Source organism: Juglans regia, chromosome 4 (genome assembly GCF_001411555.2).
Source record: "Juglans regia cultivar Chandler chromosome 4, Walnut 2.0, whole genome shotgun sequence".
NCBI classification, from domain to species: Eukaryota; Viridiplantae; Streptophyta; class Magnoliopsida; order Fagales; family Juglandaceae; genus Juglans; species Juglans regia.
In genome coordinates, this window is record NC_049904.1 from 29,718,467 (window position 1) to 29,743,861 (window position 25,395).

The following is a 25,395-nucleotide window of genomic DNA, read 5'->3' on the forward strand; positions in this document are numbered from 1 at the left end:
CGTGCGTGATTGCAGTGTGCTTTGTAACGATCCGGCCCAAACAAAATTCAAGTCCAACCCGTACTTTGAAACATTATAAAAAAAAAAAAAAAAAGTAACTTTTAAAAGAATGTAAATATTAACATTTTAATCTCTAAAATCTTGGTTGAGTAATGTGATCTTTTATTCTCTTATTCCTTTTTGTTTCTATGTTAGTAATGAGAAACACCTCAAACTTTGATAAAGTAAAAAAATTGACCAAAAACTATTTTATTGTATAAAAACTAAAAGGAGAATGTTATGAAAACTAAAAGAATACCAATTGTAAATAAATAAATAAATAAAACTAGTAATTTAAAGGTTATATAGTGTATAAATACGGTTAGAAGTGTTAGAGAACTAGCATTGGCTTAGCTAAATGCCAATGCATCTAAAAATATGCCTCTTTATCTCTTAAACCTGCTGCATTGGACTAGTTAAAACATGAGAGCTCAACCATTGAGCTACAGTATATCCAAAGTCATATTCATCTTTATTCCAAAATCGCTCAGCCCAACTGCAGGAAATCCTTTCCCTTGTGAATCTGTTCCCCGACACCTCTTTTCACTTTCTCTCCCTTTTTTCTCTCACCGAACACCCCATTTTCATTTTCTCTCCTCTCTTCTCTTCTCTTTTTATTCCTTTCTCTCTTCCCTCTAAATTGGCCTGACACTCCCTCTCTTTCCTTCTCTCTATTTTTCTTTTTTTTTCAATTTCCTTGCTTCTTTCGTTGTCCCAAGGTTGTCGAACTCTTCTCTCTCAACTTAGCTAAGGAATAATAGACAGGGAGAGTCGGTTTGCAAGAGGAAATCAACATTGAATACTACCAAGAATGGTGGGAGAGGACTCTTATCATTAGCCATCACTGACCCTTTCTTCTCTTGCAGCATACAATCTTCATTCCCAGCTCTTATCTCATCAGATTGTACACATACTCCGATTGTTTGATCCCCTAGAAGTTACCTCCATTGGAGGTTGAACATGATCACAAGCCTAACCAAATCCATCCACATAGAAAACCTCTGAGACTGCCTTTGCCCCCTTCAGGCAGCGCTACTTAATATCTTCTAGCAAGACCTCTCATCTAGAAGGCTTCACTCCTACCCGTTCTTCTTCTTCCTTCTTTGGTTCCCTCACCCCTACCGACTGCCAGACTTGTTTCAATTTCTCTTTTCCTCCCTCGACATCATTCACTTTCATCTTCCCCTTCCACTCTCTCTTAACCCGACCACATTTATTCTCCTGGTGCCCCTATCTACGACATCTCGGACAATACACGGGAAGAGATTCTTAAACAACCTCCTGGAAATGACTGTTCGCCACACCTGGAGGACCAATCCAAAATGAATGCCTTACAGGTTTAGAGACATCCACCTCTACAAAAATTCTCACCGCCTCTAGACGCGTGACACACGCCATCGCATTATCTCGTTTCAGAAACCTTCCAAAGTCGCTCCCAATACTTCTCAAAATAGAGACAAGAAAAAAATTGGATGGCAACCCCAATAGCGTTAACCAAACCGGCAGCATTGGAGAATCCTCTTCTTCTCTGAAATCCAGCATCCAATGGAACACCTTATATGAGACGCCCACTATGTCCAAATTTCCCCTCGCCATCACCTGAATAAAATCCTCCTCATTTGCCAAACGAACCAAAACATCCTAGGATTTCTGAGTTGCCCCACCACATGAATAGATTTCAGACCCCACCGATTTTTAATGAAACTTCGAAAATTATCCAGAGAATGTATCCTACAAAGAAATTTTAATGCCACCAAAAAACGAAATGGCTCTGCAGATTGTTTGATTTCCACCTTAGAGAACAGAAAAAACATCCCACCCTCGTTAAATTTGGGCTTCCTCAAGGCAGATCTAATTCTGGAAGAGGTTGTGGCCGTGAACCCACAATATCGGCCAGAGAACGACCAGACAATGTCGCTCTCGTCAACACCACATCCTTATCCTTCTTTTATGTATCTTGTCCTCCCATAAATGTCAAAGAACCACTCGCTCCCAACGTCTGCCCCATGGAGGCGACGACCAAAGCCATACGAAAGACCCTAGGCACTCCCTAAACCCGAGAGAGAATACGGGACACGCCACATCACACCCAAACCCAAACCCAGATAATTTGTATCTCATAATTACTATAGTTGAAATACTATAATTGAAAACACATAAAATACTATATGTCATATATATATATATATATATCATCCTCTCAAGGACTTAATTATCAATGTATTTATGATGTCTTGGTTGCAAAGGAATATTCCATTAGTTCATTTCCCGTATATATATTGTGACTCAATTTGCGTAGAATCTCCTCAGCACTCAGCTAATCCCGACTTAATATCAGATAAGAAAAATACTTTAGTAACAAAAAGATTATATAAAAGTAAACTCATAAACTGACGTGACTTAATGTGTTACGTTAGATTGTAAATTAAATCTAACAGATCTTATGAAATCGTGTTAGTTTAATTGTGAGTTTATTTTTATATAATCTCTTTGTGCATGTAGCTATTATCATCAGAAAATAATAATATTGATGGTGTTTCATATCTTTGAAGGCCTGGAGATTCAAGACAACATGTTTTGAATTTTGAATGGTTTACCAAGACCGGTTCAAGGCTTAAATATTTTAACGAACGGACCATATATAAGAGCTACAAACTTTGTTGAATATAAGGAGTCTGACTGCTTCTACATGATCGATCTCGATCCTGTACAAATTGAAGTTCTGATGGCTGTTTGCGTGTGAACAAAGACAAATTAGTACGCTACTGATCATCAAGGCTTGTAATAAGACTTGAATCGGTCTAATTACTTCGTTACCAATATATCGACCCTAAAGGTTTACATTGCAAGCCACGTATCGTTGTCAACCGAACGGGTTCCAGCTTTAATATCGTCTAAAAGCTCGATTTGAATAGTAGTGCTACATGAGTTATAAAGATATTTCATAAAAATAAATTTATAAATTGATGTAATTTTATACAATACGTTATATTTACTTTAAAATAAAATTAATTTTAAAATCTGGCATACATATCACATTAAGTTATATTAGTTTATAAATTTATTTTTATAAAATTCTTTTATAACTAAAATATTTATCTTATAATTATAGTTATAATTGATTGAAACATTCCAACAAGTTTGGAAAAATTAGCACGACTAACTTGTACTTCAAACTACCGTCTGTACTTTTGGCCCTTTGCATTTTTCAAAGTACTAGATGCAAGAACTTGTGTAAATATATATATATATATATATATATATATATATATATATAAGAAGTAATACTATATATAGTCGTGAAATGTGTAAATATCTTACGGTCATTTTGAAAAAGAATGGAGTTCACTATAAAAAAATTAATTTCCTTTCATGTAGGTTCAATATTTATTCATTTTTTTCAAAGTGACTGCACGGCGTTTACACATTCACGACTGCAAGTATCATTTCTCATATATATATACATATATATATATATATACACACTATGCTTTCTAGCTTTTAAAAATTTAAACTTTGCACCCCAATATGTCAATTCTAACGGTTAAAAATAAGTGATATGAGAGTACATGAATCTTAGTAGTTTGAATATGAAAGTGTCGATTGTAATAATTTAGGATGTAAAATGTAAAATTTAAGTATATATAGAAAGTAAAATTATCCCATGCCAGCTAGTCAGTACGTAGATTCTGAGAAAGTTGTTTAGCTGATCATGCACAAAATATAATGTAAGTCAATTTAACGCGGTATGCTTGAATTTTAAAATCTGTAATACTTGGAGATATTAAGATTTAGTAATATAATATAAGTCAATTAACGGTTCAATAATTTGATATTTCTAGATTGGAATCTAGAAGATTTAATTAACTAGTCAACTTGCATGAATTTTTCTTTCTAGCAAGTCAGAGATTATGAATTGGTTTAAGATTATGAAAACACCCAAAGGATATATAAATATTGTAATGAGGTTTTTTTATTAACATAGTAAGTCAGACTTCAAAAAAAGTCTACAAGAATGTGATCAGATATTATTGCATGATTCCACACGCTCTGAAAATTCCTCGAACAGCGTGTTTTCTGAAGCAGCATTCTCGGTCGATCGAAATGCATCTGTATATCAACATATATATGATGATCAGATGCTCTTTCTAGTGATCATCTGCTATATAGAAAGAGAATGTCTCATGTACCAATAATTAAATTAGATACTTAAAACGCAAACAGTTGTGACAGTAGACGCCCAACAGCAAGAATCGCAAATGCCTTTCCCACTCGTAACAGTTGGCGCGTTTCCCAGACCCTGGCCTTTCTTCTTCTTCTTCTTCCCGGTAGTACTCTTGATATGTTGTCTTCTCTGTGCCTCCATTAATGGAGCTGAAGCCAACTACAAAACAGTGATGAGTATGGGTATAATCATTGACGTTAATACCCGTATTGGAAAAGAAGAGAAAACAGCCATGGAAATTGCAGTTCAAAACTACAACACCAATTCAAAGTCTCACCAAGTGTCTCTTCATTTCCGGCATGCTCTTAGATCAGTCACTTCTGCTGGTATGTTATATCTACTACGTCAGTGCTTTTTTTAGACGAGGTGTTTGAGTAAGCACGATTAACATATATATAAGTTATGTTATATGCTATACTTTTATCTCACTCTCGTTTTGTTGTGTTCATGTGAAATATATTGATATATTTTGTCACATCAACACACACAATAAGACGAGTTTAGACTAAGAGAGTAGTGTATAAAGTTTTGCTTAATTGTACAGAGTATAGTACCACATGAGTGAAATATATTGATAATCAAGAACATATACCTTAGCTTTCATTATCAAAATAAATTAATTTTTTTTCATATGAAAATGCACCAAAAAAATTATATTTAAAAATATCAACATTTTGGTTGCAGCAGAAGAGATGATTAGAGACCAAAAGGTAAAAGTGATTATAGGCATGCATACATGGCCGGAAGCAGCTATGGTAGCGGATGTTGGAAGGCAAGCTCGTGTTCCAGTCATTTCGTTCGCAGCACCAGCCATTAACCCGCCTCTAATGCCACTTATTTGGCCTTTCTTGGTACAAATGGCCAAAAATGGTTCTGAACAGGTACAATGCATCGCAGATATTGTTCATGCGTACAATTGGCAAAGGGTCATAGCGATTTACGAAGATGAAGGATATGGCAGTAACGCCGGCATGTTAGCACTATTATCTGAGGCTCTACAAAATGTTGGCTCGGAGATTGAGTACCGTTTGGTTCTCCCACCATTTTCTTCTGTGAATGATCCAGGTAGGGTTGTCCAAGAAGAGCTTATTAAGCTACATAAAACGCAATCTCGGGTTTTTATTGTCGTTGATTCTTCATTAGAGATGGCAACTTATTTGTTCAGAGAAGCTAAGCAGATGGGACTCGTCGGGAGAGACTCAGCTTGGATAATCTCAGACAGCATTACAAGTCTGCTGGACTCTGTCAACAACTCCGTTATTTCATCTATGGAAGGCGCAATAGGAATCAAGACTTATTATTCTGAGATTGGCAATGCTGAGTATGGAGATTTTTATGCCCATTTTCGGAAAGTATTCAGAGCTGAATATCCAGAGGAAGATAACTCCCACCCTGGAATTTATGCTCTGCGAGCGTACGATAGCATTAGAGTTGTTACACAAGCGATAGCGAGAATGGCTACTAACACCAGCAATCCAAAGATATTGTTAGACAATATGTTATCGAGCAATTTCTCTGGTTTAAGTGGAAAAATACATTTCGAAGGAGGCCAGCTCGTAGACAGTTCTACACTGAGGATCGTAAATGTGATTGGGAAGAGATACAAAGAAATAGACTTCTGGACACCAGAGTTTGGCTTCTCATTGATCAGCCCTTCTATAGAAAAAGGCGAGGAGAAAAATGGACGTGGTAATGTAGATTCTAACTCGGCCAACACTTTGTCCGGTCCAGTAACTTGGCCAGGAAACTTGAAACGAACTCCAACAGGTTGGGAAATGCCTACCGATGCAAAGCCACTGAAAATTGCAGTTCCTGGCAGAGCAACGTTTGATAAATTTGTGAAGGTTAAGTATGGAGAGAAGCCAAATCAGAACAAATATGACGGCTTCTGCATCCAAATTTTCTATATGGTACGAGACCTTTTAGGGTATCATCTTCCTTATGAATTTGAGGCACACAATGGGAGCTACGATGATCTAATTACTGGTGTCTATAACAAGGTAACAACTTTTTCTCTGCCATTCTTCATGGAGTTGTTTTTGTACTGTAGAAACTTAATACGTACTAAAATTATTCTCCATATAAACGATGCCTCGTTCTTTTAGAAACCACCATCCGATTTACATTTAATATTGTTCAAAACTTCTCTGATAAGTCATTTGAAATTAACTCAGAGGGACAAAGAGACCCTTTAGAAGAGCAATTAATCAATGACTAGATACAAAAGAAGTGTTGGTTTTAAACAATGGAAGCAAAACAGAGAAAAACAGAGAAATTACTTGAGAAACCTCAACCCTTTTAGTTCACGGATTGATACTATGGTTCTGCTATTCATCTTCCATTGATCATGCTTTTATAAGCTTACGTAGAGACTCACAAAATTCATTTAAAACAGAAACACAACTTCCAACACAATTGTTTTTGTTATTTTTTTTTACTCGGGTACAATTGTTTGTTCTGATTAAGATCTTATGCTTGTCATTCGAAAATGAAATACAATAAAAGACATACGATGCTGTAATTGGCGACTTCACCATACTAGCCAAGCGACTGCAGTACGTGGATTTTACTCTTCCATATGCCGACTCGAGTTTGGAAATGATGGTACCGGCAAAACCCGAATGGTCAGCATTGATGTTTACAGTGCCTTTCACCTGGGAATTGTGGCTAGTCACTGGTGCCATCTTGATCTACACAATGCTCGTAGTTTGGTTCCTGGAGCACCAATCCAATCCAGAATTTAGTGGCCCATGGAAGAGTCAGATTAGCACTGCCCTATGGTTTACCATCTCCTCTCTGTTCTTTGCTCATAGTATGTATCAATTTCAGTATAGATCCTAAGATATTCTATTAGGCTTTACCTATGAATCGAAGACTCATACCACATGGTTTTATGTTGCAGGGGAAAAAATCCATAACAACTCCACACGCGTGGTTATTGTAGTTTGGCTCTTTGTCGTGTTGGTCCTAACATCGAGCTACACTGCTAGCCTGTCTTCAATGCTCACCGTTCAACAATTTCAACCAACGTTTACAGACATTCAGTCGTTGAAGAAAAACAACCTGAAAGTTGGTTGCAGTGGCAATTCATTTGTAAGGAAATACATGGAGAATGTGCTTAACTTCAGTTCAGAGAATATTGTGAATGTCAGCAATGAATACATGTACCTTGAGGAATTCCAATTCAACAATATAGCTGCTGCCTTCCTCGAACTCCCATATCAGAAGGTGTTCCTCAATAAATACTGCAAGGGATACAGTGGCACCATGCCTATCAACAGATACGGTGGATTGGCCTTTGTGAGTAGTAAACTTTAAACATTACACTAATATTAAACCTTATCAATTTTTCAAGACTTCTGAGTTGACCACTCTAAAATGCTTCTTCATGTTTTATTTTTATGCATCTGAACACTTTTCAAAACTTTTTACTTTTTCTTGTTTATTGTCTTTTTCGATTCTTCTCAAAAGGTTGACTCCTGTTTCATCTTCTACAAGAAAACCTAATTGCAATTCTCGATCTTCTCTTGCTCCCTCTCTTAGGCCTTCCAGAAAGGGTCGCCAATTGTCAAGGATTTTTCTGAAGCAATTCTAAAGCTATCTGAGAGTGGAGAGTTGAAGTCACTGGAAGATAAATGGCTGACTCCATCACATGAGTGTTCAACCAACTTAACTTCCAACACACCTAATAGCTTGAGACTCCAGAGCTTTTTGGTTCTTTATCTAATATCTTTCTCCACATCTACCATTTGTCTTCTGCTATCCCTAATTCATTTCCTTGTAAATCATCGGCGACATCAAGATGCTTACGAAGGAAATGTTACTCCATGTGATGAGAGCGCTTGGAAGAATGTGGTTAGACTAGTAAGATACTTTGAAATCCATAAGAGAGGAAGAGATGAGAGCGCCTGGAAGAAGGCTGTAGAACTAATAAGAGTATTTCATACCAAGAATCTGGGAAGAGCTCCAATTCTGCCAGGCGCATGACATTGAGTAGTACTGCCGAAGAAGGGGCATCGACTGTAGTAGAAGACGCATCGAATGTGAATTAATCCTCTTCAAGGAAGGAAGTCATGAGCACTTCTGATACTCTCAACGCACCGTTACATCTCGCCGGCCCGTATTATATGCTGGAAGCCGGAAGGGCAGAACTCCTTATTTTTTTCTTTTTTCTTTTTCTTTTTTTTTTTAATTAATTAATTTATTTATTTATTTATTAAAAAAAAAGACGGAACATCTGTATATTATATAGAAACCCTCACTTATGACGAAGGAAAACCGTCCAACACAATTCAAAAAGAAAAACTATCTTTTCCTGCCTACGATGTTCCACTCCTATACTATATTCCTTACTAAAATAATATTAAGTTATTGTCTAATTAAATAGTGGACATACAAAATGCCTAATTAACTCATCTCCCTTTTAGTCATTATGATCTTCTCGTTATCTTGTACGATGTATTATTAAATGATTAGAAGACTATTTGTACCAGCTTACGTCATTTGTAATTTACTGATCATTTAATTTCCATCAGGAAATGCAGAGAGAATAACGGTTAAAAATATGATAATTAGCATTTATTATATATACAGTTATATATATGTTTGTGTGTATGTATCTAATCTAGGTAATTAGTATGTACAAAACGTTTAATTTGTGTAGAAAGAAATGCACCCTTCGTCTGTCGGTCATGCACATGATCAGCTTGTCGCATTTCAGCATGCGTGCATATATGGTAGGCAAGGAGTGACTGTGCTCATGATGACTTCCTGAGTTCCTCCCTCGAAGAGCCTTCCTTCGCATCCATTAGTGTGCCTTTTCTTTTGTATTATGAATGTTATATTTTATGAAACATATTTTCCCTTTTGTTAATAATTATATATGTGCAGCCTAATTTTCCGTCCACTCCCTGCCAATAGAAATATTTTCAAAATAATATATTTTAGGATTTATTTTGAAAATTATGAATTATTTTAGAAATATAGGAATTATGAAAAGTTATGAGTTTATTATGCTTGTATGATTTTGGGTCCACATACTAGCAGAAGCCATTCAGTGGCTTACAAGTATAGATCAGCATCTACTGGGACTCGAGCCGGTACAAACCGGTTAGAGGAGAAGCGTGGGGACCATTGCGACGCACACATTGTTTGGCATTAGGTATGATAAATATATCAATTTGTGACAGATGTTAATGTAACGACGAATGGTTTGCATATTTTGGCTATCTATAAATAGATCTATTGGCAATTAAACAATCTGATAAGGAAATTTCGAAGTTCTCTCTTGCTAAAAGTCTTTCAATTTTTCAAAATAATTTATTAAGATTTGATTATTCTACAGAGAACAGATATCTAATATCTTAGTTGAATGATAAAATCTAAGAATATTCGGATTCTAATTTCATATGTACTTAATAGAATTAGACAAATAAACTTATTCTAAACTTCATGATATCTTAGAGGTAAATTCAGAACCACAAAATCTGACTTCCCAAAATCCTTCCATTCCATAAATGTATATATCCGCAAGAATGAATCACAACAGTACTGACCTTACACTCCCAACCGCACAAAAAACATAGAATAGAAATATATGTTAAGCAACGACAAATTTCATGACATATATAGGCCAATCTAAAGAGCTCCCTATTTGGTAGACACGTAACCATCGAGACAAATGGCTGAAATTCTGGACACATGCCGCTTTCTCCAAAACTGAAAGAAACAGGAATTGAGTGTCTGTCTTGACCCAATGGTTACCCAAATGTTTGTCTCTTGATGCAGTTTGTGTAAGGGGAATATGAAGCTAAACCTTGGATACCATCCTTCTACTTTTAAATTAATCCCACCCATATGAGCAATCCTTTGTTTGTCAAAAAAATACGGCATCCCCATCTTAATTTAATCAGTGGGTAGCCTAAATGCAACATTGTTTATGGGTATATTTTTATTTTAATTATTTTGTTACATGAATTCAATGCAAGTGACATCCTCCCCTGTTGCTTTTTTCAGTGTTCTGCTTGTATGAATATACCTCTAAGATGCTACTCAAAGAATTCTTGTGGTTTATGGTCACAAATTAAACTTAAAAAGATATTATCCCTGAAATTTAGCAAAACTAAATAAAAGTCAACGTCAACATTTGAACACCCGGGCCCAATGGAAATGCAATCAACACCTGCATTAAATTAATCTGCATTATTACATCTAATGCATAATACATGAAGGTCTTGGTGTATAATATTCCAACAGTGCTCTTGGTGTTCTCAATGTGGATCCCATCAGTATTGGTGTTCTTATTCGATCAACACATGGGTATTTGACTTAAACACCAAGTAGCTTGAAACATTGTCCGAGAAACTTCATCCAACAATGCATTTTTATTTATTTGAGATCACTAGTTTATATATTTTATATAGGAAAATGTTAATTCTTTTGATGGACTAAGGAGAAGAATATCTTAATTAGAAAAATTATTCTAGCATAACTAATATCTTGATTTTTGTATGTTATATTATATGGCAGATATAGAGGAAGAGATGGGAAGCTGCTATAATTTGTTCATTGGATGCTCCTTAGTCTTTTATCAGTTGATGTTCATATTTTCTAATTTAGATAGTTTTTGTAATAGATGGCTTTTGTACCTTTTTTTTTATTAATTTTTGTACAAATTTAACCTATATATTAGCCATTAAATCAAACAATTCTAAAAGGACCTGAGGTGATTAGTGGTATCATGGGCAGTATGGATAACCTCCTTATTCTTGATGAAAGTTTAATTTTTAGTAAGTATTGTTGAAGTGAGGTTGGATAAACTTAGTTTACAAAAATATGACGTGTTTCAACCGTTGGTGATACACAATAACTACTGTAACATATGGAAATAATAATAATAATAATAATAATAATACGACCCGACCCGACCTGACCAAGATAGTGACGGGTCGGGTCGGACCGGGTTGGCATGCAAGCAGTGTCAGGTCGGTATATGTCATCGGGTTGCAGCCATTATCCACAGAATGGAGATGTTTCCTTGGCACCAAATCAAAGCCAAAAAATATATGAAAATTCGATCGAACACAAAAAAACAGTACTATATATATGACTTGAATATTTCGTTGTTTTAATTAGACTTTGCGCGCGCCATGCACGAAGAAAACTCTGTACTTAGCCATTGCCGGACGTGTCTTCCACTGTGATCAGTAGAGTTTGCCAACATGATATAATGCACAAACCAACAGTCGATCATTGGATTTGGGTTAATAGAAAGACTGCTTCAATCCTTGAAAAGCACTCACTTTTCACACGAGCTGTTAATGTTGCTAATCATCGCGATCCCACAAATATCCAAACCAGCCTATGCTGCCTATGTTGTCTTTGACCAAGTCTTTATTCCACACTGCAGGTCCATTTTAACCTCCCAACCGGCCTTGATTTTGGTTGCAGTTTCCAAAAGTCTTTTTATTCGTGTTCTACGTTTCTTTTCCTTTTCATTTTCTTAAAAACTGATCAACCATAAATATTACAAGATCAACGAGGTCAGATTATATTTTCTTGGATCCTATCTCTTACTGTCAAACTGCTAATCATATTGGTGTTCTTTTGTAAAGGATCTGTACGAGACTCATGCATTTAAAACTAGTATATATCATTACTCTTAGTTTAATCCACCTTTAATATTTATTTAGTTTAGTCTCCCTAGCTCGAACGCATAAAGAAATTAGCATGGCATGATAGATTACGTACGTAGCGCCCCATTGGGTGCGCGGGATTCATCTCAAAATTACAGTTCTAGCGGCACAATTCATGATGAATCTTGAATCTTGGCAAAATCCCATACATGTATTCAAGTAAAGATCATATCTCATACTTTAATAGATCTAACAGATCATATAAAATTACGTTAATCTGTAAGTTTATTTTTATATAATCTCTTTATTTATGTAGTCGTTATCATCAAACAATAATAATATTGATTGTGCTTCAGATTTTTTCAGGTCTGGACATTCAAGACAATATGTTTTGAATTTTGAATGGTTTACCAAGACCGGTTCAAGTCTTAAATATTTTAACGAACGGACCATAAGAACTACAAACTTTGTTGAATATATAACGTACGGGCGGGTCTGACTGCTTCTACATCGATCCTGTATAAATTTAAGTTAATCTGACCGTTTGCGGGTGAAGCCGCAATGACAAAGTTATAAGCGGCTACGTACTGATCAAGGCTTGTTGTAATAAGACTTGAACCAGTCTTACTTCGTTACCAATATATATATCGACCCTAGATAAAGGTTTGCATTGCAGTTCTCACGTATCGTTTGTCAACCGAACGGGTTCCAACTTTAAAGTAGTACTACTCGTCTAAAACCTGATTTTAAGAGTAGTACTGTTATAGTCACACAAAAAGTTAATTTCATAAAAAAAAAAATCATAAATTGATATAGTTTTATGTAATACGTTAGGTATACTTTACAATAAAAATAACTTTACAATATAACGTATCACATTAATATTTAAGCCACATCATCAGTTTATAAATTTATTTTTATGAATTAATCTCTTTGTGACTAAAATATTTATCTTATAATTATAGTTATAATATTTGATTGAAACATTCCAACAAGTTTAGAAAAATTATAGCACACTAATTAACTTAAACCTAATTAATCAAACTACCGTCAGTACTACTTCTGGCCTTTTGCATTTATCAAAGTAGTACTAGATGCAAAAACTTGTATACTATGCTTTCTAGCTTTTAAAAATTTAAACTTTGCACGCCAATATGTCAATTCTAACGGTTAAAAATAAGTGATATGACAGTACATGAATCTTAGTTGTTTGAATATCAAGGTGTCGATTCTAATAATTTAGGATGTAAAATGTAAAATTAAAGTATATATAGAAAGTATATTTTATCCACTAAAGTCAGTACGTAGATTAACGCGGCTGATCATGCACTAAAGTCAAATATTAACGCGGTATGCATGAATTTTAAAATCCGTAATACTTGGAGATATTAAGATATAGTAATTTTAATTAGATCTTGATCGATCGAAAAGACATATCGACCGACTACGTACTAGTCAACAAACAATATGCATTTTTGTTTCTAGCAAGAATATTATTTATATATAGTGACTTCTACATGATTTTCGCCTAGCCAGCTACATTTTGACTTCTGCATGATTTTCGCCAAACTTTAGCATTCAAAGATAAAGCAGTACTGGAGATCACCACATGATAATTCTCAGCCTGATGATTAGTATGAAAACACCCAAAGGATATATATAAATATTGTAATGAGTTTTTTTTTTATTAACATAGTAAAGTCAGACTTCAAAAAAAGTCTACGAGAATCTGAGATATTATTGCATGATTCCACACGCTCGGAAAATTCCTCGAAACAGCGTGTTTTCTGAAGCAGCATTCTCGGTCGATTGAAAATGCATCTGTATGATCAGATGCTCTTTCTAATGATCATCTGCTATATACAAAGAGATTAATGTCTCAAGTACCAATAATTAAAACGCAAACAGTTGCGACTGTCGACGCCCAACAGCAAGAATCGCAAATGCCTTTCCCACTCGTAACAGTTAGCGCCTTTCCCAGACCCTGGCCTTTCTTCTTCTTTTTCCCGGTAGTACTCGTGATATGTTGTCTTCTCTGTGCCTCCATTAATGGAGCTGAAGCCAACAACAAAACAGTGATGAGTATGGGTATAATCATTGACGTTAATACCCGTATTGGAAAAGAAGAGAAAACAGCCATGGAAATTGCAGTTCAAAACTACAACACCAGTTCAAAGTCTCACCAAGTGTCTCTTCATTTCCGGCATGCTCTTAGATCAGTCACTGCTGCTGGTATGTTATATATATCTACTACTTCAGTGCTTTTTTCAAACGAGGTGTTTGAGTAAGCACGATTAACATACAAGTTATTATATGCTATACTTTTATCTCACTCTCGTTTCGTTGTGTTCATGTGAAATATATTGATATATTTTGTCACATCAACACAATCAGACGAGTTTAGACTAAGAGAGTAGTGTATAACATTTTGCTTAATTGTACAGAGTAGTACCACATACATCAGTGAAATATATTGATAATTAAGAACATATACCTTAGCTTTCATTATCAAAATATATTAACTTTTTTCATATGAAAATGCACCAAAAAAATTATATTTAAAAATATCAACACTATGGTTGCAGCAGAAGAGATGATTAGAGACCAAAAGGTAAAAGTGATTATAGGCATGCATAAATGGCCGGAAGCAGCTCTAGTAGCCGATGTTGGAAGGCAAGCTCGTGTTCCAGTCATTTCGTTCGCAGCACCAGCCATTAACCCGCCTCTAACGCCACTTATTTGGCCTTTCTTGGTACAAATGGCCAAAAATGGTTCTGAACAGGTACAATGCATCGCAGATATTGTTCATGCGTACAATTGGCAAAGGGTCATAGCGATTTACGAAGATGAAGGATATGGCAGTAACGCCGGCATGTTAGCACTATTATCTGAGGCTCTACAAAATGTTGGCTCGGAGATTGAGTACCGTTTGGTTCTCCCACCATTTTCTTCTGTGAATGATCCAGGAAGGGTTGTCCAAGAAGAGCTTATTAAGCTACATAAAACGCAATCTCGGGTTTTTATTGTCCTTGATTCTTCATTAGAGATGGCAACTTATTTGTTCAGAGAAGCTAAGCAGATGGGACTCGTCGGGAGAGACTCAGCTTGGATAATCTCAGACAGCATTACAAGTCTGCTGGACTCTGTCAACAACTCCGTTATATCATCCATGGAAGGCGCAATAGGAATCAAGACTTACTATTCTGAGATTGGCAATTCCGAGTATCGAGATTTTTATGCCCATTTTCGGAAAATATTCAGAGCTGAATATCCAGAGGAAGATAACTCCCACCCTGGAATTTATGCTCTGCGAGCATATGATAGCCTTAGAGTTGTTACACAAGCGATAGAGAGAATGACCACTAACAGTACCAGTAGTCCAAACATATTGTTAGACAATATGTTATTAAGCAATTTCTCTGGTTTAAGTGGAAAAATACATTTTGAAGGAGGCCAGCTCTTAGACAGTTCTACACTGAGGATTGTAAATGTGATTGGGAAGAGATACAAAGAAATAGACTTCTGGACACCAGAGTTTGGCTTCTCATCGATCAGCCCTTCTATAGAAAAAGGTGAGGAGAAAAATGGTCGTGGTAATGTAGATTCTAACTCGGCCAACACTTTGTCCGGTCCAGTAACTTGGCCAGGAAACTTGAAACGAACTCCAACAGGTTGGGAAATGCCTACCGATGCAAAGCCACTAAAAATTGCAGTTCCTGGCAGAGCAACGTTTGATAAATTTGTGGAGGTTGCGTATGGGGAGAAACCAAATCCCAACAAATATGATGGTTTCTGCATCCAAGTTTTCCTTAGGGTGCGAGACCTTTTAGGGTATCATCTTCCTTTTGAATTTGAAGCACACAATGGGAGCTACAATGATCTAATTTATAGTGTCCATAATAAGGTAACAACTCTTGGTAGTAATATTATAACATAACCTCCCTTTTTTGTTATTTTCTTTTAATTGGGTGCAATGATTTGTTCTGAGTATTATTTTGTCATTGTTATGTATGTGGGTATCTAAATACAATAAAAGACTTACGATGCTGTAGTTGGCGACTTCACCATACTAGCCGAGCGACTGCAATACGTGGATTTTACTCTTCCATATGCTGAGTCGAGTTTGGTAATGATGGTTCCAGAAAAACCTGAGTGGTCAGCGTTGATGTTTACAGTGCCTTTCACCTGGGACCTGTGGGTTGTCACTGGTGCCATGTTGATCTACACAATGCTCGTTGTTTGGTTCCTGGAGCGCCAATCCAACCCAGAGTTTAGTGGCCCATGGACGAGTCAGATTAGCACTGCTCTTTGGTTTACAGTCTCCACTCTGTTCTTTGCTCATAGTGAGTATCAATTTCAGTACAAATCCAACGCTATTCTATTATTGCTTTACTTAAGCGCTGAAGACTCAAACTACATGGTTTCATGTTGTTGCAGGGGAAAAAATCCACAACAACTTCACACGAATGATTATTGTAGTTTGGCTCTTTGTCGTCCTGATTCTAACCTCGAGCTACACTGCTAGCCTGTCTTCAATGCTCACCGTGCAACAGCTACAACCAACTGTTACAGACATTGAGTGGTTGAAGAAAAACAACATGAAAATTGGTTGCAGTGACAATTCGTTTGTAAGGAAATACGTGGAGAATGAGCTTACCTTCAGTTCAGAGAATATTGTGAACGTCAGCAATGAATACATGTACCTTGAGGAATTCCAAGGAAACAATATAGCTGCGGCTTTCCTCGAACTCCCGTATGAGAAAGTTTTCCTCAATAAGTACTGCAAGGGATACACTGGCACCATGCCTATCAACAGATACGGTGGATTGGCCTTTGTGAGTAAACTCAAACACTACACTAAAGCCTTTGTCAATTTTACAAGACTTTTGAGTCGACCACCCTAATTAAAATGCTTCTTCATGTTTCAAGTTTATGCATCTGTGATTTTTAAGTATACTTGTCCAGAAGCCAGTTAAGGTTTTAAGTATTACTCCCAATACTGTTCGCTTTTTCATGTTAATTGTCTTAGAAAGTTGACATCTGTTTCATCCTCTATGAGAAAACCTAATAATAATTCTTCTTCTTCTTCTTCTCTTGCTCCCCAACTCAGGCCTTCCAGAAAGGGTCGCCGATTGCCAAGGATTTTTCTGAAGCCATTCTAAAGCTGTCGGAGAGTGGAGAGTTGAAGTCACTAGAAGATAAATGGCTGACTCCATCACATGAGTGTTCAACCGACTTAACTTCCAGCAAACCTAATAGCTTGAGACTCCAGAGCTTTTTGGTTCTTTATCTAATATCGTTTACCACATCTACCATTTGTCTTCTGCTATCCCTAATTCGTTTGTCTGTAAGTCATCGGCGACGTCAGGATGCTTACGAAGGAAACATTACTCCAGGTGATGAGAGCATTTGGAAGAAGGTGCTTAGACTCGAAAGGTACTTTCATATCCTTATTAGAGGAAGAGATGCGACTCCGACAGACACAGATGAGAGCGCCTGGAAGAAGGCTGTAGAACTAATAAGAATATTTCATACCAAGAATCTGGGAAGAGCTCCTACTCTGGCAGGCACATCGAGTGCAGAAGAAGGCGCATCGGACGTGAATGAATGCTCTTCGAGGTAGGAATTCATGTGCACTCCTGATACTTTAGTGCACCGTCAAACCTCGCCTGAAGGCCATGAACTCCAGATCGTTTAAGCACAGAGTTTGAACTATTCTTCGTCCCTAAACCTATATCGTCTCAGGCCATATACGTTGATTTGACATATAAATTGAACTATGATGACAAAATGTCAGTATCGATTTCAGACAGTCTGTAAATATTTTGTGCTAATATATTCTTTTGTACACTGGTGACTTATTCTTCGGCTAACATACGAAAATGATTCTGATAAAAGAGCTTTCCTTAATTTGATTTGAACTGAAAATTATCATTATCCATATCCAAAATCATTTAATTATGAAAATAACTTCTTACATTCACAGTTCAACTACTTGAAAAGCGTCCCAACTAATTCCGATAATATACAAGCTCTCAGTAATGAGTATACAAGCTCTCGGTAATTGAACTGTGAATATTACAAGTACACCTCAAATATTACAACTCCTTTATCATCCTTTTGTAACAAGTAAATAGAATATGAAGTCTTATATTCTACTCTCTGAAAAAAATAATATAATAGAAAGTCGTAGACATAATCACTACTATGCTTCCAACAACAATACATAATTTGAAAAAAACAACATTTTTAAACAAAAACAAATAAAAACCTTATTTCGAGTGCATAATCGTTAAGTTCTCATTCAACCAAACATAATTACATTCTACAACTTGTCTGAATTATAAAATCATTCCTCTGAGTGCAAGTTAACTGCCATTAAAATACAAACTCGCGCATACACAAAGTGACGGGCATGCACAGATGAGAGATTCCTGAATCAATACTGGCTGCTGCTTTCATCAGTTAAATTAGAAATGATCAACTCAACGCAAGAAAACTACTGGACAAGCTCCATAGGAATATAACTGCTAGACCATAATCGAATCTAGAAACTCATCAGCTTCCACCATGAATCAAATCTAGCTCCAACAGAGAAGAACTTGAATAAAAAATTGCTTCTAGTCATATACTTCCGGTAGGCATTGAATTTGTCCATTCATGCCTGGCACATACCAAGCCTACCGGTTGCCTCTTCCTCTTCCACGTCCAGCCCACCCCCATCCCCTGCCCCTGCCCCTAGTCCCCCCGCTTCTTCCACCATGAGATAAACCTTCCAATGCCCTATTTACCAGCTGATTTTGCAAACCACCAGCTCCACGGCCCTTTTTAGATGTCACATTGCTGGCTCCATTAGCGGGTCGTTTTCCTCTGCAAACAAAGTTCATGAAAAGATAAAAATGTGTCCACCATCAATATTCCATGCTAGTAGCATGGAATATTGCAGGGAAGTTGTGCAAGAATCTGGGGAAGTGAAAGGAACCCTTATGCTTTAAGCCACCATTTACCACTGGCACAGCCATAGGAAACTATGTACTATCCTACATTCAAGTAACCCTTGTACTACTATCCTGCATGCTTATGTTGGTTGGATGAAATTGTATAGATCTTTCAACAAAAACAGACGAAGATTAAAATAATCATTAAGGTACAATTATATATAGTGTGCATGCAAGCACGCGCGAGTGAGAGAGAAAGAAGGGAAGAAGAGCAGAGCCAGGAATATCTCTCCTACCCAGTTGTAGCTGTGGCAGCCGGAACAGGAGGTTTGGTTGCTTCTTTCCAAGATAAGTTGATACTTTTATCTCCGATAAATGAAGGTGTTTTTGAATGCAATGGCTGGAAATAACAAATTAAAGGTCAGTTTTTACGTACAATAATAGAGGACAATACATTAGATGCAAAAAGCTTTGTTTATTTTCACCTTTGTCATTGCCAAGATGTTATTACACGTTCGCAACCCAGTGGTAGTATTCTGCTTTTGAGTTTTCTGCCCATTATGGAAAAAAAGTCATAAGAAAAATGATAAGAAAAAAGCCCCAACAGAGACCAAGAGCTCTTACTCACAATGCTTTCTTTTGCTTCATCAGATTTGGCAGCAGCCATAGCTTTGTTGTGCCCAGCCATTCCCTGAGTTAATTTCTTCATGGTAGCCCTGGTTAACTCCTCGACATTACTCAATCTGCAATATCAATTACAAATTATCAACTAGAAACCCTTCCACAAAACTCAAAAGTTAAAAAATTTAAAAAAATGAGAGAGAGAGAGAGAGAGAGAAAGAGAGAGAAGACTACTGCTTTGTGGGGTGACCTTTTTCTGTTGGGTTTGTTTGTCTTGGTTAATGCCAGGCAAAATAATGGATCTATTTGACTCTTGGAGAGGGATAGGTGAAAGTCCCTTAATTGCTAGTGTGGAAAACGGATCCTACTTGCCTCATATGGTGTATTTGGAAGGAAAGAACTGATAAAACATTTTAGGACTGTGAACAGACTATGGACGAGCTCAGGACTTACTTTTTCAGTGCTCTACTCCTTTGGACTACTTCTATTGACTTTAATTAAGGTGAATTTACATGATTTTCCTGTATCTTTTCCTCTTTGTTGATAGGTCTTTCTCTGGTATACAACCTGTGCACTGGGAGTATGAATTTTGAGCTTCTTGATGAATTTTTATTACTTATCAAAAAAAGATTATGAAATATTTTGGATTGAGTTAGTTCAAATCACAGAAATATTTTTTGTGTCCACGGCATCCCCCCTGTTGTTCAACTCAAGCACGGCCAGCTCCCATAGTGTGATGGAGAGGGTGTACAAGCCCAGCCTAAGAGCAGGCAAGAGGGTGGCAAAAGAACATTTAACCAACAAGAATAGCACGAATAGGGAGACAACATTCAATGCTCTCTTAAGGCAGGATGATACCAAACCACTTTTTGTTTAACCTTGATATTAGATGTAGAAGAATTATTTCCTGTTCAGATGGAAGTCCAAAATAAACAATTGCTAAAGCAAAAGATACAAGCTAACTTCCATAATTCAAGGTACAAAGAAGCAATGCAAGTGGAAGGCTTAGCCCAACCATGCAGGACGCATGCAAGGAAAATTTGGTCCAAGTTCAAAAGGTTGCAATCAAGACTACATTTATTTATTTTCCTAGGCAAAAACAGTAGGAGGGGGCAAACAAAGGTGGCCTCCCTAGTTGGGCGTAACCATAGTAAGACCCTATCCACTGAAATCCAGACAGGAGGCACCTAGATTGCAGAACAATGCAGACCCCTCAATAAATAAAGTGAATCCATATTCGGATTCGAACCGAGGATCTAGTAGATGCCAAACCACATGGAAGTAACCCAAGGACCATTGAGCCACCATCCGTGGTGGTAATCAAGACTTATATTTAAAATGTCACAAACAGGTCTTTATGCTGAGAAGGGTCTTTTTGCTGTTTATATGGCTTATCCATAGATAAGGAAAGCATGCAAATGTTTAAGTGGACTTTTGTTAGCCCTATCAATGGCTAACATAGCACATAGACCCTATCAGCTGCTGCATAAGAAATTAACATAGCACATTATCAATGGCTACTAGTCATTGATAAAAGAACTACTGATTACAACTTTTCGATTATTTAACATAGTTGCTTGCAACTTTTTAAATTTTAAGGACCAAATTAGAAATTATGTACTTTACAAGGATGAAAATCAGTATTTGCCCAAAAAATATTAATATGAAGAACCAATTTCTTCATAACATATATAAAAGAAAAAAATAACAACAAAAAGTAGTCAATTACCTTTCAGTGAACTCCTTATAAAACTCTGAAAAGTCCTCCCCGAGCCTATCTGACGGTTGGCCAGTCACTATCTTGTAGCCACATAGACTGTTAGTTGCATTGGGAACCTAAAGAACAAAAAAAATAGAATAAGTATTATGCAATCGTGACACACAGAAGAGTTCAGACAAAGATAAACCATTGCAAACCAGCAACCTTGTGAGCTAGATGGTGAAATGTGTACAACAAGCACTCAACATAAGTAAAGTTCATCTCTTCTCCAGTCTTCCTCCGGGGCATGTAATTCTAAAAAGGAACATAAACAAACGTGTTATGAGATTGAGAAAAGTAACCTTTTTGCACGACCAAAAAATCAGTTCTTGTAATTCAAGCACAGCTTCAACATTCAATACATCTAATAACAATGATCAAAAGAAGTTTTTTTTTATGGGTAATCAAAGATATTGTATTCATAGAAATAGGCAAAGTCCAGGTACACAGGAAGTATACAATGATCAAAAGAAGTGAAAACAACCGAAATTCTGATATGAATGTACATATACCAATACAAAATCAACATGTATTTGTCTGTCTTTTTTTTGTTTGATCAGTAAATAAAGATTTTATTGATGAGGAATATGCATAGGCCAAGTACAAGGGACGTATTTGTCTGTCATTTTAAACATGCATACCTTTACTAGCTGAACAACATTGGCAAGAATCTGCCGGGAATCCTGCGGTGTTGTGTAAGGAGATATTTCTGCAAGAGCTTTGAGCATATCTAGCTTTCGCTCCTCGGGAAGCTAGAACAAATAAATATCAGTAGAATTAATTTCTTGTGAAATGAATTTTCACTGTCACCTAATCAAAAGGCTAATGGACTCGAGTCATCTGCTTGCTATTGAAGACAAGGAAAGTGAAGCTTACCTTATCAAATACAGGTATAATATGTTTGTTCAAATAGTTAAGAAACTTGCTGCTTGAAGCACCCCTCTGTGTGCAAATTAAAGGCATCATGCGTCAGAAATACATACAATGACCCTTTAAATTGAAAAGTAATATCACCCAGTCCATACCACAACAAATGGAAGTCCCATGTACAGGCATGATATCAACCTGTCAATATGGTCTGCATCTGAAACCTGGTTTTTGAAGTTATTCAAGCAAAATTGTAACAACAGATTAATAGAAATGTAAAGCAAAAGATATTATTTATCACGGCTACTCAATAAGACAAAAAAGGAGGAAGAAAGAAAAATTGGTCACAAATACAACCACAAGAGTACTTCCAGACTGATTACCACAAATTCATTACAAGAGAGTATAGCCCTAATTGCAATTCGCAATATAGATTACCAAGTACCATTTTCAAGAGTAAAAATTCCAACCTCCACAAATCTCAAACATTAATTATACAATCCTTGTGAACAATGTATGTCTTCATACTCCAAAACTCCCCAAACATTGCATTCTTAAACCATTAACGTATCTCTGAGTATCCTGATTACCACTTCTAAGATATACCTCAGGACCAGGAGCACAGATTTGACAGAGATCTCGGTATATGCACCATCTAAAGTAAGGAAAACGTAGAGAATTTAATGGGGTAGCAAATAACATATATCCGCATCCCATAAAGCCTAAATAAAAATCCATGGGCAAAGGAATCGTATAAATGGGCAATAAAAAGAAAGGAAGCTCTTTCAAAAGAATCTGTGAAATTATAATATGCACCTAAACACCTTATAAATTAGATGCATTATAATGGCTGTTCAAAAGTTGCTTCTCTTACAATGCCCCATGGTCAACACAGAAGCAAGTACTCACATTGAACTGTGCATCTAAATCAGCCTGTCCTTCAACAATTCCAATAAGTTCTTTCATGCGTTCCAGGGGAGCTTGTTCTCCAAAAATGCTTAAACTCTTCAAGAAGTCCATGAACATCCTGAATTCTGCTCCAGTTACATCTTCTAAACTCTGCAATGGAACTCAAATTATACTAGTCAGACATTTTCCAGTAGAATAACAAACCAAAAACTAAGATTTACTAATTTAAAATGCCTTCAAAAGGGGAAAGGATAAAATGCATTGATCAAAGTATTTTTTTTATTTTATAAGTAATGAATTGATCAAAGTATTAAAACCAAGAAAACACCTTTTTTATCAAATCGGTTATATGTCTTTCCATTTCTTCCCGAGGCTTCAACAATTCAGCTTTAATTGGAAAAACCTGCAGACCCAATTACCTATCAAAAAGAAATGCAGGGTAAACCAGTATACCACAAGCAAGTCTTCTTACCTTGTCTCTTATAAAGCTTAGAACTTTCTCACGAATAATTTCATCTGTACTAGGTTCATCGACACTCCCAATGTGCTTAAATAAGGCCGTCAAAGAAGCTACACCAAGAAGATACAAGTCCATGGAGAAATTAACACTCAAAAAAAGCATACTATAAAGATGACAAGGGACATCTGACATGACTAATATGGTTGAATGATACATAACCAAAACAGGTCACAGATTAAAAGGTCATTCCTACTTACATACAAAAGATATTATCTTCAAACAAAATTGTGGGAAATAACACTTTCTTGGACAGACTCCAATAAGAAAAAAAGCCTACTCATCCTCTGCAACACCTATTATAATAGTTAGAATGCGTGGATAGATACAGAAACGCATAGAACTCTTGCAGAATCCAAAGGACGAAAGCTTATGTCCTACCTCCTGCATAACACAACATGAACTTAGGTAACATCACCCAACCAGAAGATAAAGCACAGTACCTTTCACATCCTGCGTTAACAGGGACATGAGGGCTTTATGCACGGCATCACGCTCCACAAATTCCTCTAAAAGCATGAAAGAAATCCAATATAAGAGCAGGATATTGTAAGAGCTCTAAAGAGCGTATACCCAGAGAACAGACAATGCAAATCCATAATTTACCGGATGCAAGGAGTTGCACAAGAATATCTACGATCTTTGCAATATGTTCTGGTGTATCCTTGCAGAAAAGCGGAAGTCCCCTAATTGCTTGCACCCGGACCTGCACGATATATTAGCGTTTCAAATGAAAAATAGAGCATCATTTACAACCAAAGAAAAAAGAATATAAAAATTTTTGCTGCACAAGCAAGTCTATGCAAAACTGAGAATTGTTTTAGCATAAGTAACAGAACTCCAAACGCAATGCATATTGAGGGACACTCAACCAATAGAGAAAGACGTAGATATCCGATAGCTGACGTGAAATCAATTTCTTTCCCTTTTCTTTTTCTTAGTTCCTTCCCCACAATTTATTAGCTACAACACGAACTAATACGTTATGAGATAGAATTACTGACCCCGAGCTCTTCTTCTTCGATCAAATCGAGATGGGTGTCGATTGCGGGGCCGGAGAGAGTGGGGAAGAACTTGAAGAACCTGGGGATGAACTGGGCGGCCAATTGCTTGGCCTTGATGCTGGACTTGGCCGTGTCGATGATACCCTGGTATTCCTTCACATTCTGCAAACAACCGAAAAGAGGAGAACGATCTCATAGAGGAACGCGAGGCGGACTAGGGTTGTAGAAAAAACTAGCACGAAACGCAGCAAAAAAGAAAAATGATCCCATAAGGGGAAGAGGACCTGGGACTTGTCCGTGGACTCGTTGAGACGCTCGACGTACTGGTAGAGCTCCTCGATATGCTTGGAGTCATCGGCGGCCGAGGAGTCAGTCATTATGGGGGAGCCGAGAGACAAATCAAGATCGAGGTTTTGAGGTTTTGACTCGCTAAACGGTTTAAGGGGGGGCCTCTGAATCTCTCAGCGAGGAGTACTACTCTGTACTAAGAAGGAAGGGAAAGATCAAATCTTCAAGACAGAGAGCTGAGAGCTCCACAAAAGGGTTTGGATTTGCGCATTCGTGGAGCCGAGGCGAGGGGTCCTACTATTATCTGTGCTCTCTCAACCGATGTCGTTTTTTTAAAGATTGATTCATTATAATTATAAAAAAAATAACCCTTTTTTTTATGGTAATTGGTATAGCAGAGTTATATGTACATTAATAAATAGGTTTAAAAATTTAGTAAATTCTTTTTATAAAACTGGGATAACATTCCATTTTTGTTTTTTCTTATTAAAAATACTTTAGACCGATATCATAAAAAAAAAACCACAAACTGACTTGACATGATGCGATACATTAGATTTTACAATAAAGTAAATTTAATATATCATATAAAAT

General features: G+C 36.6%; 3 protein-coding genes across 3 annotated transcripts; 2 read left to right on the forward strand and 1 right to left on the reverse strand.

Moving 5' to 3' along the window:
• Window positions 1-4,481: 4,481 nt before the first annotated feature.
• On the forward strand, window positions 4,482-8,251 carry LOC109016003 (glutamate receptor 2.9-like). Its single transcript, XM_035689286.1, has 5 exons — window positions 4,482-4,590; window positions 4,952-6,264; window positions 6,770-7,076; window positions 7,167-7,564; window positions 7,808-8,251. Exons 1-5 carry the CDS (start codon window positions 4,497-4,499, stop codon window positions 8,249-8,251), a joined length of 2,556 nt encoding a protein of 851 aa, XP_035545179.1. The 5' UTR covers window positions 4,482-4,496.
• A 5,591-nt stretch (window positions 8,252-13,842) lies between these two features.
• LOC109000927 (glutamate receptor 2.9-like) lies at window positions 13,843-17,674 on the forward strand. The gene is made up of 5 exons (XM_018977993.2): window positions 13,843-14,130; window positions 14,487-15,802; window positions 15,935-16,241; window positions 16,336-16,733; window positions 17,009-17,674. Exons 1-5 carry the CDS (start codon window positions 13,977-13,979, stop codon window positions 17,519-17,521), a joined length of 2,688 nt encoding a protein of 895 aa, XP_018833538.2. The 5' UTR covers window positions 13,843-13,976; the 3' UTR covers window positions 17,522-17,674.
• A 458-nt stretch (window positions 17,675-18,132) lies between these two features.
• Window positions 18,133-25,097, reverse strand: LOC109000937 (apoptosis inhibitor 5-like protein API5). Its single transcript, XM_018978007.2, has 16 exons — window positions 24,798-25,097; window positions 24,514-24,675; window positions 24,116-24,215; window positions 23,953-24,018; window positions 23,465-23,562; window positions 23,321-23,395; window positions 22,993-23,142; window positions 22,242-22,307; window positions 22,093-22,158; window positions 21,858-21,968; window positions 21,382-21,471; window positions 21,187-21,293; window positions 19,465-19,579; window positions 19,322-19,387; window positions 19,133-19,236; window positions 18,133-18,768 (listed from the first exon to the last, which is right to left on the reverse strand). The coding sequence occupies exons 1-16, from the start codon at window positions 24,888-24,890 to the stop codon at window positions 18,579-18,581; spliced, it is 1,659 nt and encodes a 552-aa protein (XP_018833552.1). The 5' UTR covers window positions 24,891-25,097; the 3' UTR covers window positions 18,133-18,578.
• Window positions 25,098-25,395: the final 298 nt, after the last annotated feature.